General features: G+C 39.6%; 1 protein-coding gene across 2 annotated transcripts in view; it reads right to left on the bottom strand.

Moving 5' to 3' along the window:
- LOC129748098 (beta-1,4-glucuronyltransferase 1) overlaps positions 1-18,958 on the bottom strand; it is a 118,004-nt gene that overhangs the window by 94,948 nt on the left and 4,098 nt on the right. For both annotated transcript variants that reach the window (XM_055742574.1, XM_055742575.1), the window contains exon 2: positions 747-1,738. In XM_055742574.1, coding sequence (XP_055598549.1) covers positions 747-1,738 — 992 coding nt within the window. The remainder of the gene's footprint in view (positions 1-746; positions 1,739-18,958) is intronic.

Here is an 18,958-nt window from a genome sequence, read left to right on the forward strand (position 1 = left end):
AGACCCATAATTAATGATCTTCCAAATCGACTGATAACTATACCTTTCTGAAAGAAAGGCAAAAAACGTCAATTGAAAATCCGAGAAAAACCGATAAGGGTAAAATGTATAGGTTATTAATATGTTTCAGAATGATTATAATATCGACGTTTCGACCATTTTCTCATCATTCGTTTCCAGCAGAAAAATATTTTCCCTCAATACCTCGATGTTTGTAGTTGGAATTCACTATCTGATATTTAAAAAATGGTATACTATTTACTATATACTATTTTACATACTATACTTTATTACTATATACTATTTGACATACTATTTATACTATTTTACATATTTAATAATTAAGAACATCTAAAGTTTTAAAAAATTATTCAAAGAATGATAAAAATCTTAAGGATCAATTTATCACGAATGCAATGAGATCAACCGTTCAGGCCTAGTGAATTGCTGTATGTCTCCTGATTGGGAATTTCCCGGAATCGATCAGAACTTTGCGTGCTGGAGGGCTATTGAATTGTAAATGTGCCAATCAATTAAGTAAACCCGTCCCATAGATTACCGTCGTCGTCGTTGTGATGCATGCATTTTACCTCGGGACATTGATAAATGGAATGAATTTATGCTCATTTCCCCACACCCTGATTGTATCTTTGGCCTCGGTGAGGCGATGCAGTTGGAATGGTTTGACCTTATTTGGGACCTCAAAGTTAAAGAAGTGTATAATTTTTTAAGCTGATGTTACGTACCTTGAAAAGTTCGTCGCAAACTGATTGTAGATGAAAACTTTGTGATGGAACGGCCTCGCCAGGCCCTTGTTCGCCAGTCGTATCAAATCAGTCTTGTTTCGAGGGAATCGAACCCGATCATCCAACTCGTATGTCGGAACCACGTAAGCTGTCTGGGGATGCTGTTGTTGATGCACCGGCTTTTGAGCTCTCAGAAACTTGTCAAGATGTTCTGCAAAGTTCACACTCGGAATAATGTCCACGTCCGTCAAAAATACGTAATTACTTTGGCACCCTTTGCGGGCGACGTTGCGCAGATGGTTCTGCGGGTACGGATTCTTGATGCGCCACTTATTGGTTTCTGCTTTGCGCAGTTTTATCAGATCGTTCAACGTCGCTTCCGGTTTGGCACAATCGAACTTGGTAAAATCTCCCACATGAATGCTCTTCAGATGGGTTGGGGAGCGATCTTTCGGCAAGGCCAAATGAAAGCTCACCCGTTCGCGAATCGTTTTGAAGCAATTTCTCAGATACGAAAGGTAGATCTGCAACAGGTACAGTTCATCGTTTCCGGCAGCAAAGATGGCCGCCGATATCGGTCCAGACCAATGATGTGACACTTGTACCAGCGAGTAAATCTTCTCCAGCGAACTTTGCGTCGCTAGACAAACGGAAAACTTTTCCGATAGTTCTGGATACTTCTCACCAATCACAGCAAAGTCGAAGAATTTATACAGCCGCCTCGAATCCCAGCGACCCAATCGAAGATCAAGCCCGGAAAACACTGCCTTATCGGTGTTATTAGTCAATGATTCGGCCAGCACGTACTCCAGACAGGTGGCCGGAGTGAGGATCGGGGCTCGTGGAACCAGCGAAGCACTGTCCTCGATGTTGGCAGCACTGTATTGCTGCGAATTGCAGTCGCCATTGTGGAGCAGCCGAACCGTGAGGAAAACATTAGACAGCGTTAGCGCCAACACACTTGCTATACTCAGATTCCAGAGGCGGCATGACTGTAAAGAAACCACAGAAAAAGTATTTTTGTTATTTTTAGATATACATTAACTTAAATGAAGGTACTTAATAAATAGGGAAACTGATTCATACAGTCATACTTTTGATGTTTATTTTTCGTATGGAAATCACATAAAACAGGTGAAAAATATTAATGAAAAAATGCATAAAGAAAGTGGAGGAAGTTGAAAATAGCAATATGTTTTATGACAAATATGTTTTACAATATTGTGCAAAGTTTAAAAAATACTAAACTACCAAATCATTTCATTGTCATTTTTTAGTTGAATCATGACGAAGAAGGAGATAATTGAGCATTTAAAAAATAAAAATAAATCGGGCACAAGCTTGCATTCAAAGCAGTACGGAAAATCGTGTTAGATGATTATAGCAAGAACTAAACAGCACACGAAAAAAATGTTTAGGTATATGGCGATTGGCAATTTTATTATTATTTTCTTTTTCAATCGAATTGGTAAGTTCGATGTCTGTGAGTAAATTCTTAGGACTTGAGCTTCTAACACAAAATGAATTAAATTACGACTTGAAAAGAAGGAATAGTTGTTGTTACATAGGTTTGCATTAAATCATGAGATTACTACTCATTATCATCTGCCAATACTGCAGGGTAACCAATATGAGTAAGCATCACCTGTACCTTGACGACATTTTTACCGTGTTTTTACATTACATCATCATTATCAACATATTGTTTTTAGCAATCATCAATAACGAGTTGCCACAAAGAGAACAGAATCAAAACAAGCTTTTTTGGTGTTGTCGGCGATTTCTCGTGCTTGCGGCTGATGGTATTATCCGGTAAACGGTTCTGCTGTATGCATCAGAATCCGTAGGTATCAACACCTCCCCCTCAATTAGCAAATTGAGAATGCTGAACAGCTGCGCATGCCACGCTCTTGGAAACGCCTTCATGAATGCGATTCAGATCTTCGATCATCGCAATCGTTTGCAAAGTCTGCATCTGCACATCCAATAAGTGAAGCCGTGTTCGCGTTTCTGCGGAATACCAACGCCGTATCAGCAGGGTTGGCATGGAATTTATTCAGTACGCTAATCGCTGCACAAATATCTGGTCTCGATGATGTGGCCAGATGCTGCAAACAACCGATCAGTTCTTTAAATGGTTGTTCGGTGATAACCTTACCATCGTAGCGCTTAGTAGCTTCTCTGATTTCCTCACTGCTTCTCAGGACCGATTCAGGATTGACGGAATTGGTTTAGGGTTAACTTCTTGAGTCTAGGGTGTTGTTCTGCGTTAGCGACTAACCGTTGCCCAAACCACCTCCTTCAAAGCACCCCGGACAGTTTTCAACCGTCGAAGAGTTGCGCAATGCAACTCGAACACTGGATATATGGTCGGTTATAGCCGCCGATCCAAAAGTGGTTTCAGAGAAACCAGGAATAGAAGAAGAAGAAGAAGAAGAAGAACTTGAAAGCTCGAGAATCTGCGCTAAATATCCTCTGAGCTGGTGGTCCGCTGTGCTTGGATCAGCACTTGCATCTGACTAAAGCGCACAACTAAAGCACGAGCCCGGTTCGGGTCTAGGGACTTTTCCCGGCCGTCGGGTGTTAGCTCACGCATGCTTACTGCAGCGTGGCTCGTGACGGCATCGAAAGTAACCCTCTAGGTCCACGAACCTCATGGACTCGACCTCTGGCGTGTTGGCCTGGGACATTTCGCTGGCTCGTGTCTGCGATGACGGTCCTCCGACTGCTGGATGGTCCTCTGGCTTCTGACTGGTCCCTCTGTGCTAACTGGTCCTTCTGGGCTGGCTTGTCTCGGCGTTGGCTGGTTCCTTCGGCTGGTGTCCTTCTTCCTGGTCTTCTGGCTGGTTGCTGGTCCTCGATTCTGGCTGGTCCTTCTGCGCTGGCTGCTGGAGCACTTGCTAACCGCAAGCCTGAAAAACTTCCTCTAACTAACTCGTTTTTTTTGCTTTCAAAATTCAGACGTATCTGGACCCATAACTAGACATGTTAAAATCGCGAGTCTACATACCAGTGATTGAAATCCTCACCAATTTTCTCATCAGAGGCATTCAAAATACACACTTTGAGGCCTCCCATAGCTATACAGGAGACGATACATATACATTCATTCAAACCTCCCCCCATGAGGAGGATCTGCTCTGAGAGACACTGTCCGTTTGCTGCCCCGAACGAACTCTCTCAACGTTCGGTTGCTACATGATGCATGAAGAAGACGAGGCACACATACTCATTTACGTTGTTGAATTTGAATCACTCGAGCCGACCGCAAAGGTTGAGGCAACAACAAAAACAACCGAACTTATTGCGTTGCACGGCCCGCAACGTATGGTGAAAGAGGGGGGAAGAAAAAGAAATGAAAAAACTAGCTGCCTGCGTGCGGTTGCTGTGCAATAATAGCAATAGCAGAAAAACCTCACGCATTCGATCCAGGCACAAACGAGGAGACTCGGGTTTGCTCTGCCTTTTGAATTCGGTTCCCTCAAGGTTGGGACAGGAGATGAGTGAGAGCCATTCGTTTGGTTTTTTGGATTCGCTGCCTCGAAAGTATATTGCTTCATGAAGGCGGCCATGTTGAGAGCGTATGCATCATCGGTTTTGTCGTTTTCGCTGCCTCAAAGCAACCTTTGCTTCCGAGTAAAGCGTTGAGCGAGAGATGGTTGATCAACTCATGCTCAGCAAAATTCAATCACTGCTACATACTCGCACTTTGCCAAATTTGCAGATCGATTCTATTTCGTTGACCTCAAACTGCATTGATGCTATCGGTAAGTTCAACTCAGAATCATCAGTATGTGAGCTTCGGATAAACTCGGTCGAATTTACTGCAATCAAACGAAACATTAGCAAAACGAACGTACAGTTCTGCGATTTCAAAATTCAAACTCATGTTCCTTCGGCAGCCGAACACATTAATCGGACAACGCAGCGGGGCGTGGCTAAAAGTGGTATGGCCAAGGGAACGTGATATGATCGAGAGATGTGAGGTACCGTTCGTTCGGTTTGTCGGGCAACGAACGTTCGAGTGATTTTATTTCTGCGATGCTTCGAAATCATCAGTGCAGATCTGAAAGATTGGAACTTTGGAACGAAGATAAAATCAACCAGCAGTTTTTTTTCCGAAGCAAGTTTACGCATGTCTGCCCACAACCTGTTGAAAAAAGGTATTAAACGCGAGTTTCAGTGGTGGAATAGAGTTAATCTTTATGCAATTTCGATCGGCTAGCCACTATAATAGTACTCATTACATTAGCGATAGCTATTTGTCACTTTCCACATCTTGTAAAGCTTGCTTCATTCAGAATTGGAACAAACTTTTGCTCATATTGTAGCGCTCCTGGTGGACGGATTAAGAAGTTCTTGGCGCTCACGTGTCGATAATTTTGCAAGCTTTACGTACAGTACCGTTCATAATTGTATAGAAATTGGAAGCACGCGCACTGTCACTTCGACTTTGAACTTCCATAACTTTTGACTCTGATGATATTTTTTGATCAAATTTTCTGCGTTAGATAGATAAACTATCACACTATTATATCACAAAATTTGAGCATTCTGGAGTTTGTGTGGCCTGAGATACAGTCATTCTACGAAAATCGGACTTTTTGGACTTTTCTCATTTAAACTGTAATATCTCAGAAACTACGCTACATTTTTTGTTGAAATTTTGCAGAGTGATTGTTGAAATGTAAAGCTATCATGTCTGAAGTTTTTGAAAAGTTTTATCGACGGGAACAAAAGTTACACGAGGTACAATTTTCAAGGCATGACCCTAAAAATGCGATTTCTATAGAATTATGGACGATTGTTTTCATAGGAAACTTCTATTTTATGTTTAACAACCAGTAAATCTATTTCAACCAAAAAATCAAAACAATATTGCGAGATTCTGATTTCAAAACACAAATAGTTATTTAATTTCATTTTTTCATTTCATCATTGCTTTTGCCAGACATTTTTTGACTGATTTGTGGATGGAAACTATTATGTTCTCATGAATCGTCCAAAATTCTATAGAAATCGCATTTTAAGGTTCATGCCTTAAAAATTGTACCACCCGTAACTTTTGATCCCATCGATAAAACTTTCCAAAAACTTCAGACATGCTTACTTTATATTTCAAAAATCACTCTGCAAAATTTTAACAAAAAATGTAGTTTAGTTCCTGGGATATTGCAGTATGAATGAGAAAAGTCCAAAAAGTCCGATTTTCGTAGAATTACTTTATCTCAGACCACACAAACTCCAGAAAGCTCAAATTTTGTGGTATAACAGTGTGATAGTTGATCTATCTAACTCAGAAAATTTGATCAAAAAATATCATCAGAGTCAAAAGTTATGGAAGTTCAAAGTCGAAGTGGCAGTACGCGTGCTTCCAATTTCTATACAATTATGAACGGTACTGTATGTATTTTTGACAATCCCAACGATTCGGGGGGATGTTCCAGCAAAATTTAAAATTGTTTTTGCCGACATATTTGCATGAAAATTTATGATTTGGCAGGGCACTTTCAGCTGGGCAAAAAACGAAAGTTTTCGTTACAAATAAGACAATCAAGTTGGAACTATACAAAAAGACCAAAATTAACTCACCCAATTGCCCTCAGTTTCGCCCTTTTGAGAAATACTGGGCAATCATGAAGAGGAGACTGAAGGCAAAAGGAAAGGTTGTCAAAGACATCAATCAGATAAAGACCTGGTGGAATAAGTTAGCTCGAACGATGGAAGAAGAAGGTGTGCGCCACCTAATGAGCCGTGTTACAGGAAAAATTCGAGGATTCTTTCGAAACTATGAAGAATTATTCTATCTGTATTTTTTTCTTAAAAGCATGAACAAAACGCTACATTTGCATAAAAAAAATTTTTGAAATCAATAATAACTAACTGAAATGCAGGATATTGATTTTGTTCCAATTCTATCTAATGCTAATCTAATGTATAAATTTCTATCTAATGCATAAATTTAGGAGTAAATATTATCAAAGCAAAAATCTTATTCGTTTTTACTAGAAATCGAGATAAACTCATTTTTTTTGTTTTTTTTTTCTTTGTGTACGTAAGAACAGTTTTCACATCTTCATGGCCCCTCTAGTATGTGTTGTGAGCCCACTTGGTAGAATATCTTCATGGCATTCGCAAAAACTTCTTCGGTACAACTGTGTTGTATATTTACTCTAGGGATCGAACTCGCGGACATCGGCTCAGGAGGCAACTGAATTGCCTACTAAGCTGTTTAAAAGACCAACATCCAGTTAGAGTTAAAATTTTATCTTTTGTGAGTTTTACAGCTCAATCTGTCAGTTGTTGAAATAAAAGATTAAACTTATCCAGTCGAAAAATCATACCTATAGTTTAATTGATGCTCTGGGGTAACATTTATCAGTCTCTAATTTGACGGTTTTAACGAATTTCCTTGAAAAAATTGTCTCCAATCAATTCTCTAGGCCCTCGTATTATTCCCATTTTATTTTTTCCATCAAACTTTATTATTTGATAGAGCTTCTAGCTTTTTGTCTTAAGCTGGCTTACTCTCGAAAAATCTCCCAAATTCTTAAATATCAAAAATTTCCCTCAAACTACAACAAAAACTACACGAAATCTATACATTTACTAAGGAAAAAAGTTGAACGCTCAAATAAATCAACCTGTTTGCTTCTAAATGCTTTAATATCATCAGGAAAGGTGTTTGTTTGCGAGCCTTCAAAAAATTTATAATTTTCAGATTTTGAAATTACATTTTTGCTTACATTTGAAATTTTCAAAAACAAACCAATTTTTTCCCAATTTGAAACTCAACTTAAAGGTTTTAAACGAAGAAAAAAGTTTTGAGATATTTTAACTTAGGACTTAGTTATTGATGATTATGTAGAAAATTTTTATGTTGATCTATGTTGACCCCTTTTTGCGGTATAACGACTAATTTTGATTTATATTACTTGAAAGTCTAAAGAATTTAATCACAAACTGTTGGTAAAAAAAAATTTAAAAAAACTGTTTTTTTTTTGGAAATTATGCATTTTTTTAATGGAATCTGTAATTTTTACCATAATATTAAAACCCAAGAAACCAAAAGTCGCAAAGATACTCAATTTTGTGCATCAACAGTTCACATTTGGCTGTATAAAAGGTACTGGAGAGAATTGATTTGGACTTCTGAACGAACATAAAAAGTCTAAACAAGTAACATGGAACATTTTTGTGCGTTCCAAGTACCTTAAAAACTCCAGGATTCAATTTGGCGTATCGTGCTTCGTTACGAACTTTTAGCGAATTTTTTGGTTCCACGCAGAACTTCTTACGAACTTTTTGGTTTCATGCAGAACTTTTTGGTTCCATGAGGAACTTCTAAAGAACTTAACGTAAGCGTTAAGATTTTGCACAAGAAAGAATAACAGAAAATCAGAGCTACGAATATACGAACAACGAAATAAACTCACAAATAAATCAACTGTTTTGATCCAAATGGAAAGATGTCAAAAATCTTAAAGATTGTCTTAAAATTCATTTCACGTTTTAAATTTGAACAATATTTATATCTAATAATCCGAAACAAAAAAACACATCTCTTCGTTGACAATCCGATTTTTCGTTTAATTTTCCTTCGCGAAGTTATTATTACATCCTTTTTACTACTCTGTCAAAGGAATTATTTATAGGTTTTAAATTATATAGGAATAAAACTTTAAACTCCAGATGAGATTAGAAAGATGCTGAAAGCTTAAAATGAAGAAAATGGTTAATTTTCAAAAATAAATAAAAACCCAGAACATTTTATTGAGAGAAACCGTTTTTATTAATGAATTCAATTTAATGTTTCAAACCTCAAATCAAACGTCGTTTTTGGATTTTAGTTTTTTTTCTCCTCTAACTTGAGCATCGTGATAATCATTTCATTGATAGACTCATCTTGCAAATTACTTTAACAATAAGGTCGAATCAAGCAGGATAGTGACCAAGCACAGGGTTATCAGTTGATATCATAGGTTTTCCGTCTAGGACAACGGACCGTTCCGATTAGTTGAACCGTTTTATAAATTTATTTCCAAAACTGTCCAAAACTTCGAAAGCATCCTGAAAATCATAAAACATAATAGACACTCAGAAGGAACAAAAATATTTATCAAAACTTACGATTTTCTGGTTGTTGCCTCCTTTTTCAGTTTGCTTTTAATTCTCACTAAATTTTCCATTTTCTTCTGATTAGTCCTTCTGTAACTCTTCTTGGTTTGATAGTTTAAGAAGTTTTCTTTCTAAGCTGTCGATACAAGTAGAAGAAAGAATGTGGTGCAAAAAAGATTTCACAAAAATAACATCAAACTTTATACTAACGTTAGCTCAATTCCAAATCTTGCTGAATCTAATTCCGTGATTGTTTGTTTATCTTTTGGTAAAAAGCCTACTTTGAGAAGAGTAGTCCTTAATTTGTTTAAATTGATGTTCTGAACATCGATACCATAAGAATCGCCCATGGTACAAAGGCAAAATGCTCAGGTTTCACCAGGAGGGTTCAGGTTCAAATCCCCAAGCAAGAAGCAAGTTTTAGAGTAAGTATGATATTCATTTAGAGAAAAGGATTTAAAACAAACAGATTTCATTGGTAATTGTAAGATTAATAACAAAAAAAAAATGTAAATAATAATATATTAATATACTGTTTCAGCTCCATCAGCAAACTTAACCACAATCAACAAATCTCCAACAAGACACCATTTAATTAGCAACTCAAAAAATTGAACAGTGAAGTTTTCTCCTCACTCAAACAAACCTCATCACAGTCAATTTGTCCCAATTTATCCACCCAAGTCGTGTTGTCTTCATCAGAAACTTTTGACCATTCCTTATTCTGGCCGAACAACACAAAATTAACCATCATTTGCAGTGAGCCAAAACGAGAGTGAATAATTGAATTATTTTATTTTAGCTTTGTTTTTTTTTTTGTTCAGTAGAACCATATTTTGCTTCCAAGATAGAATTTTTCAATGTTTATAACTTCAAATATATTATTATTGTAATCAAAATGGTTGTTAAGAATTAGTGAAATTTTTTGCGCATTTTGTTTCTAAAAAGAGTTTCGGAAGGGATTCATCGGATAAGCTGTTCTAAGCTCTAGTTTTGTACCATAAAGGATTAAACTTCCAAATAATTTCCAAGAAAACATGTCCATCAAAGTCCAGTTTCCACAAAGGGCGTTACTTTTAGTTAGCATCACCGTACTTTCACGATTGGGCACTCGCCTAGCAGCTAAGAGTTTCTTGATTTGTCCTACCATTTGTCATGCGAACGTCCATCAAAACGATGGAGGGTCCAACTTCCGCCGGAACTGGAAGCCTAATTAGGCTGCTAAAAGTTTGCCTTGATTAAATTATTGTTCTATGCTGCTCGCCAAAAGGATCCACCACTTAAACGTGAAGGGAGGGAGTTTTTTTTTTTTTCAAAATCCAACGAGCAACATGGCCGGAGAAATCGGCTAAATTAAAAGTGTTCCGAGGTAAGTGAAAAAAAAGGAGAAAAGAACCGATTGTCACTAATGGTGGACCACTCCATCGATTTGTTCGACAACTTTTGAAAACGAGCAAAAAACAAAGCTAGAAGAGCTCTTTCCATCCGAATTAATCCATTTAAAATTTATTTGTTCTTTCGGCCGTTTACAAACCAGGGACATTTGCGCCAAAATCTAGTCGGAAATATATGTGGCACATGGCCGTGTGACCAGACCACGTGTTCCGTTCCGAAAAACCACCACTGGCCAGTTTAAAAGCCCCTTAGTTGAATTTATCTTCTTCGTCTATTCGCTTCCCCGACAATGCAATTACCGATTGGTGATTTGTGTTTCCTTTCCCAATTTTTATGAGAGTTTCATTGAAGGATGCAGCTTTCGGGCACCGAAAAAGTCCTTCCGATAATCGAGGAATCACTTGAACTGTAGCTTCGAGAAATAAAATACATTCCTATTTTCCTTTTGTTCAAGATAATAAATATTGTATAGGATGAGTAAGCAAGAGGAGAAATATCGGCCAAAGTTTGCTAGATGTTCATTAACGTTCTTTCAATACAAAGACAAATTTCAATAGAGTAAGAAAGCTTCCTCTCGAAGCTATAACACAATCTCGAAAATGGGTTCAAACTAAAATGCATTCGGCGAATCCTGCCTTCATCAATCTTCGGCGGCTTATTATAAATCCTAATGAAGCCGTGATTTATTTAAACAATTTGTTCGAGCAAACATCCGTGATGATTATGATGTGACTAGCTCTTAGCTGTTCTTCTTTTGGGATCCACGTTTACCAGAAAACAGAACACTTTAGTCGATGGCTCACCTGGGCCTGGACCGTTTGCAGAATGATAACGATTTGCATTCCCTCATCAAATGCGCTAAGAAATCCCAGAAACGTGCCTCTTCAGAAGCTTTCGAGGATTAACTCAGAAACCAGTTTAAGCAATCTTTGGTTGGTTGGAATGTTTTGAAAACAAGCCTATTGATTTAAGCATTTTGGTCATAAGCCCTAATTTTATTTGAAACATGGGTTGAATCAATCATAATCGATGGATTCAATGTTAACAGATTTCTTATGTGTATATATTTATTACTGAATTTCTGAAAAACATCCAGCGTTATTTATTTTGTTCAATGCTAACGACTCGTGAAAGCGGGTGCAAGCAAGTTGCTATCTATTTTCAATAATGTCAACATGTTTCAAAATTTCAAGATAAAGATTCGATAATTTTAGGATATTAAAAAAAAGGATGATTCGTATAAAAGATGTAACTGATCAACTTTGTAAAACATTTATCAAAAGATTTTTAATCAACTCAATTTTGCAAATTTCTCCCAAACATTTGTGAAGGATCGAGACTAAAAATATTGTTAGAAGTTTCAAATCTATAAAAAATAAGAGTGAGATTAATCTCTTAAATGGTTTCAGAGAATATATGACTCATAAGTATATATAGCCCTTATTTAAGTTCTCGTAATTTTTCTTCAATTCAAAATCGTACAAAATTAATATAAGATATATTCCGGGATAAAAGTATTCAGAATTAAATAAAAACAATTGTCCGTATAGTAGCTCCTCCCTAGACGGATCTAGTTTCTACATTTGTCTTTAGATCAGTTTCAAACTTTTAAGAATTTTTTAATTGTACTTACAAATATTTTAACAAATTTTGGCTTATTTTGAATCAATATCATTTTTGGACATTGCGTTCTTGATGACTAAGAAAAGATTTCAAATTTTTTTTGAGTAAATAAAGTATGCAGATTTTTTTTTTTATTAATGTGTTTTGAGGCTGGCATCAAATAAATACCAGATCAAATAAATTGAAATGAGTATGTTTTATATAGGTGCTAAATCCAACCAAAAGAAAAAAACTTAAACAATCAAAAGCCGCCAACTTGTAACTAAAGTTGCATTGAAAAATTAGAAGTAACATATTAAGGAAAACATGTTTTTGTTCATTTGCTTACGAAATGATACTGTCATTTAAAACCTTTCCATCAATGTTTCGACCTTTCCATCAATGTTTTTAACATTACTAGAGCACTTGTATCCCTGGTCTATTCTTGGGTATAATTTATACAAGAATTGGAACAAAGAAGTAAGATCCAATCCAGTGAAATACTAGCAACCCTACTCGTGTTCCATTAACTGTTGAACGGTTTAGAACTCCTTCAAATTAGATCCAAATCTCATCAGTTGTGGATCAATCCTTATACTAGTTCTAAAAATAAAATTGAGTTGAAAATGATACAATGGACCACCAGTGTGATTGCTTTGGTCGGAATTTGGGTCTAAACCGGTTGTTTGGACCATGGGTACAGGTGTTCTTAGGTCGATAAAAATTAGAAATCCTTCTTTTGTAACTCGGAGCTAGAGTGTCCATTTTCCGCCCATTTTTTGTGTTCCCATGATTAGGGAAATCAGATCATCTTATTCCCGGGAATTTCCAGGATCCTGGGATAAACTGAAAAAGGAGATTGTACCCCCTTTCTACTAAATATTTACGAAATCATATCATATTATTCATTATTTTAAAACATATAAAACTATTGAATCTAATCTATCTCAGGGTCTGGCGACAATTGGCGCATAGGGCTAAGATAAAAGATCTCCACTGCTGGCGAACCGGAGCCAGCGTCTTCACTTGCTGCCAGCCAAGGTTCTCGTCAACTGTGTGGATTTCAGCGACTAGACAACGCCGCCACGAGCTTCTGGGCCTGCCTCTTCTTCGAAGCCCATCTGGATTCCAGTCAAGTGCCTCTCTGCAAATCTCGTTTTCATCTCTTCGCAGCGTGAATCCAATCCATCTCCACTTATGTTCCCGATTCTCGACTTCTACCGCCTTTTGATGACATTAGCTTAGCTTGATTGACTACTCACATCCACCTTGAATCATTGAATCCGAAATGCTACTCAAGATGTCTGGATGAAGATTTTGAAAGTATTCTAGTATAATCTGTGATTGATTTTTAAATTTGGTTTAAATACAATTAAATGCATTTCGGATTCCAAGATCGCAGGCGTGGCTAAGTAGAACAAGTTCCATATCGCCAATGGTTGCTACTCCGTGATTGACCGAGGCCATCAATTTTGTTCAGAGGTTCTACCGCCTTTTGATGACATTGACGATAAAGTTTCACGTTTAAGATCCAGTTGCCAGGCTTCCAAGCGTGGATGATGTTCCGCAGGAAGCGATTTAAAAAAACGCCGCATATGTGCACCAAGTTGTGCCCATACAAAAATACGGATTTGACGTTTGAGTTGAAGAATCGGATTTTAGTTCGTGGAGCGATCTGGCGTGAGCGCCAGATGTTGCGGAGACTCGCAAAGCAAATCGGGCTTTTTGATCCGGGTTTCGATGTATTTCTTGATACCACCATCACCATTCTTAACTTGTTGTCCAGCTATCACGAAATTGGAAGGATTTACTGTGTTGAATTCCACCACCTTGGTCGTTTCGACATTGATTTTGAGACCTGCTGCATAGGAGCTTTCGGTGTTTCTCATCCATTACGATGAGAAAAGGCAGCGGTGACAAATAACATCCTTGTCTCACTCCAGCAGTTACCGGAATTGGTTCGGACAAGACACCGTCGTGTAAGACCTTGCACGAAAATGCCTCGTACTGTGCTTCGATGAGATGGACTAGTTTCTCTGGGACCCCTCGTCGTCTAAGAGCAGCCCAGATGTTTTCGTGGTTCAGTCGGTCAAATGCTTTTTCGAAATCAACGAACACCAGCAGAAGAGAGTCCTGCAATTCGTTGATTTGTTCCAGTATGATTCGTAGCGTTGTGATGTGGTCCACACATGATCCTCCGGATCGAAATCCAGCTTGTTGCCGTCGGAGTGTAGTGTCAATTTTCTCCTGGACCCTTTTCAGGATCACTTTGCAGAGTACTTTGAGAGTTATACAGATCAAAGTTATGCCTCGCCAGTTACCGCACTTGGTCAGGTCTCCTTTCTTCGGGACCTTTACAAGGATACCCTGTCTGGACGAAGGATCTTTTCCCAATTCGTGGAAAACGGCGAAGTTGGTGCTACTACCAAAACCTGGGAAAGTCCCAGGGCATCCATCATCATACAGACTTATTTGTCTGCTGGACACCCTTGGTAAGCTACTGGAGAGGATAATATTTAACAGACTTATTATCAGCACAGAAGGCGAAAGTGTACTGTCGGACAGACAGTTCGGTTTTCGGAAAGAGAGATCTACGGTGGACGCCATCCTAATGGTGACAGAGTTCGCGAAGCGCGCATATAAAAAGAAGCGAATAGGTGTTCATCACTGCACCATTGTGACGATCGACGTTAAGAATGCCTTCAACAATGCTTGGAAGCGATTGCCAAAGCGCTTCACAGGATGCGTGTTCCCAATACCTTCTGCAGGGTTATAGGAAACTTCTTCAAAAATAGAGTCCTGACGTACGAAGCCGAAACTGGGTTACGATCTACGCCCTAACAGCAGGTGTTCCACAGGGTTCCATACTCGAACCTGTGCTTTGGAATGCCATGTTTAATGAGGTGTTAACGCTGTAACTACCAGCAGGCGTGCAGGTAGTCGGATTTGCTGACGATATTGTGCTCATTATCACCGGCGAAAAAATCGAAGAGGTAGAAGACCTTGCAATGGTGTCCGTAGAAAGGGTTGGCATCTGGATGAAGGGAGTTAAGCTTCAGATAGCTCACCAAAAAACCGAAGTTCTGCTCGAGACCAATAAAAGAGTGGTGCCGCACATGGAGATTACTGTTGGAAGGCACACGACATCTTCGAAACAGCAGCTGAAATACCTTGGAGTAATGGTCGACAATCGCTTAAGTTTTGGTGTGCATCTCAAATACTGTTGTGAAAGTGCATCGAAAGTCATAGATGCATTGCCCTGGATTATGCCGAACTGCCATGGTCCAAAGAGTAGCAAGAGACGTCTCCTTGCGAGCATAGCACTGTCGAAACTACGATACGGAGGAGCAGATTGGAGCTCCGCGATAGAGGTAGTGCGCAACAGATCCAAATTATGGAGCACACATTGGCTGATAGCCATTCGAGTTTCCTGTGCATACAGGACCATATCAACAGATGCGTCATCGCGGACATGATTCCCATCGACATAACTCTGGCGGAGGGTATGGAGTGTTACAAAGCAAGAGCTGTTAGAGGAGTGCGTAGAATTCAACGAGCAGCGTCAATGCTCAAGTGGCAGGAGCAATGGGACGCATCGAAAAACGCAAGATGGACGCATAGGCTAATCCCGAGACTTTCAGACAGGGTAAATCGGAAGTATGGAGAGGTCAACTTCTACCTGACGCAGTTCCTTTCGGGTCATGGGTGCTTTAAGCAATACCTTCATCGGTTTAAGCTTATCAGCTCGCCTATTGCCCGGAATGCGTAGAGACGGAGGAATCGGCAGAACATGCTATCTTTGTCTGCCCCAGGTTCAATTCAAGGCGTCAACAACTTCAAAATTTGAACGCTGAAAACATAGTGAGTGAAATGTGTCGCGACGAACAGTCGTGGGGTGCTAGAGTCAACGAAATCTCGCAAATCATGCGCGATCTGATAAGAATCAGGGAAGAGGATGAACGGAGAGAGCGAGATAGTCAACCAAATTGACAAGCTAATGGAAGGTCTTGGGCCTCGTATGACACATCAATTCAAAAACAACGCGATCTTAGGGCGCGGTATAACCCTAATCTGGACTTATACGTGTGGTGGGACTTAAAAGGTCTCACGTACTCTTCTACGACCTTTCCTGCAGCAAAAGGAAGCGGAGATTTCATTCGGGGTGGTCGTGACGGGATTCTAGCTAGGTAGTTTCTCAATCGGCCATGCCTTCGTGGAAATCCGGCGGGAGTAGATGCTCTGACGGGCGTGAGTTACTATAAAAGCATTACCTAATCGGCACACGTCTCAGGGTCTTCCGTATCAGTCTGGAGTTGGCGATAGAGGAAAAAGAGAAGGAGGAAAAAAGAAAAAGAGGATAAAGAAGAAAGGTGATAGGGAGAAAGACCAAAATTGAGAAAGAGGAAAAGGAAAAGGGTGAGATGTATAAGTGCATGAACACAGCCTACACCTTGATGTAGTATCATAGGGGGAAACCATGGGGGAACATCTGGCACACGAAGCCCAAGGTGGTTTTAGTGGAACGAACCTACTCACAACAGCAAATACCCGGCTGTTATGATTTGAAAAAAAAACGATACCCTGCATCCAGTCGGCCGGGAATGTTGCAGTATCCCAGATGTAATTAAAAAGACGGTGCAAAATTTGTGCTGACAATGCAGGGTCGGTTTTCAGCATTTCAGCAGAGATGCAATCGATCCTAGGTGCTTTGTTCGATTTCATGTCTTTGATTGCCGCTTCTATTTCAGCCAGCGAGAGCGCTTACGAGTTGACACCATTTATGCGACTTACTGTTGGCGCCTCGAGCTGCGGTTTCATTAGGCCATCGCTATTTGTGACTCGGAAGAGTCAATCAAAATGCTCAGTCCAACGCTTGAGCTGATCTGTTCGATCAATCAACATCTGATCTGCTCGGTCTATCAGCGGCATTCTTGCATTAGTCCTTGCACCACTAAGGCGGCGAGAAATGTCATAAAGTAATCGGATTTCTCCAATGGCGGCGGCTCTTTCTCCCTCTTCGGCTAGGGAGTTTGTCCAGGCTCTCTTGTCTCGTCTTCAAGCTCGTTTAACTGTCTTTTGTAGCTCCGCATATCGTCAGCGGGCGGCTGCTTTGGTTGACCTAGTGCATGCCTGCTCCAATTCCTTTCCCCGATCATCGACCATTCTCCAGGTTTTATTCGACATCCACTCACTTCTTCTTCCACAGACTCCACTGAGACAATCCCCCTTATTCTGCGCTGCGCGTGAGGTGACGATAGTCGAGTCACCCGATTTCTGTAGTCGCTTTAGGTGAGAAACGTCTTTTAGAATGAACTTTTTGAGTTCTTATCCTTATCTAGTAGTCACCGTGAGTGACAAATCGATGCTAGTAGTGACGTTTACAGACGAGAATAGAACCTCTGTCACATCGGCTTCGGAAATAAGGTGATAAGACTCACGTGACTCCGACTCGACTCGACTATCGTCACCTCACGCGCGGCGCAGAATAAGGGGGAATACCTTCTCCAAAGTCGAACTCGTAGGGGAAAGAGTATTCACGTTGCGGAATACTTTTGGGTAGAGTGGTCTCACGTCGGCCGGACCTGGAGTTGTCAGAGTAGAGGTCCTTAGTCTTGAATCGTAACAAGAGGCAGGGTATATATGCTGGAGTTTTGACTCGAACTGGAGTTAGCCGATGAGCGTTTAAGCGCGGACTTGTTCTCCCATCTCGGGTACAGCCTTCGATGCAGGTATGGATGAGAATTATGACCAGAGGCCCCAGGTGGACTGTATGGCGTAGGGGTATTTAGTATCATGAGTCGTCCAATTGCACCCATGGACCCAGAGTAGCATGAGGGGAAAGTTCAAATAACGCCCCATGTGGCTAATACGCGCCACTCATGTTTTCAAAAAAACTGTAACATTTTAAGCCTGTGAAATACTACCAATTTGTTTTAATGCTCAGATTTGTCTTGGCAAGTATATTTTTTCCTTAAAATGTCCCTGATTCGTGACAACTTCTCAATTTAGTTTTTTCTTCATCACGATGTATATTTCAAGACACTTTCAATAAGGTGACATTTAGCGAAGGAAAATTAATAAGAGCATATTTTATGATACATCGGTAGAGAATAATTTGAATTATGATTTGATGTTAAAAATCACACTAAACTCGCTCGAATGTGCTTTTAAGGGTATTTTTTTTGTAACGGCTCTTGAGCTCGTTATAACGCGCCACCCATAAAATGCTGAGAAAAGAATTATTTTTCAAAACGGCCAATTTTCAGAAGAAAAAGTGTAAAACCACTTCTTAGGAAAAATTCAGCTCAAATAAATCAACTGTGATTGTTTCCTTAATTTCATTTAGTTGATTTTGATTATTCTTTCCAGTCAAAAATTCTATTAGTTTTGGTGAGTTTTTGGTCTTCGGCTGTTTTCGGGTGTGTTCACTTTATGGGGCGTATTGAATACACACCGGAGTGAATTAGCAACTCAGTTTAGTTCTGTGGCTGATAAGGGTTTTTAAAATTAAGCTTTTGTAGCAGTTAAGTGATTTTGGATATTGCAAAATTATTAGCATTTGTAGAAAACACTTTTCTTCAACGTGTTCACTCGTTTTTCACTCGAAATGTTTACTGCACATGGCAAATTGGTGATTCGCTTAGATGGAGCATGATAGAGCATTTTTCCCTACTGGGGGGACTCGGTCGCTCGCCGTGCCTTGGAATGCAATCCGTAAAAAGGATTTACCACCTAGGTGATCAACTAATAAAAAAAGACTTCACCGAGAGTATCATGGCTCGTCATGATAAAGGCATTTTTGATTCCGCACCACTATTCTTCGACTGTTCCGTTTGTCGGCAATTCCGAGGCTCGGGATTCAAGCTGTTCAATGTATGCCCTTTTCACCTCTATATTCTCCAAACGGCGGACGTTGTATCGACACCTGACTTTCTCCTCGCGCCGTTGGACACGCGCAACTCTCAGGGCAGAAACACAGTTCACGCGAGCGAGCGAGCGAGCGAGTTTTGAATGAACCTGAAATGAATTTTGCGCGAACATTTTTCAGGGTCGTTCACGGTGCACGCGACGAACGGGATGCGATTTACACTGAGAAA

Source organism: Uranotaenia lowii, chromosome 2 (assembly GCF_029784155.1).
Source record: "Uranotaenia lowii strain MFRU-FL chromosome 2, ASM2978415v1, whole genome shotgun sequence".
Classification (NCBI taxonomy): Eukaryota; Metazoa; Arthropoda; class Insecta; order Diptera; family Culicidae; genus Uranotaenia; species Uranotaenia lowii.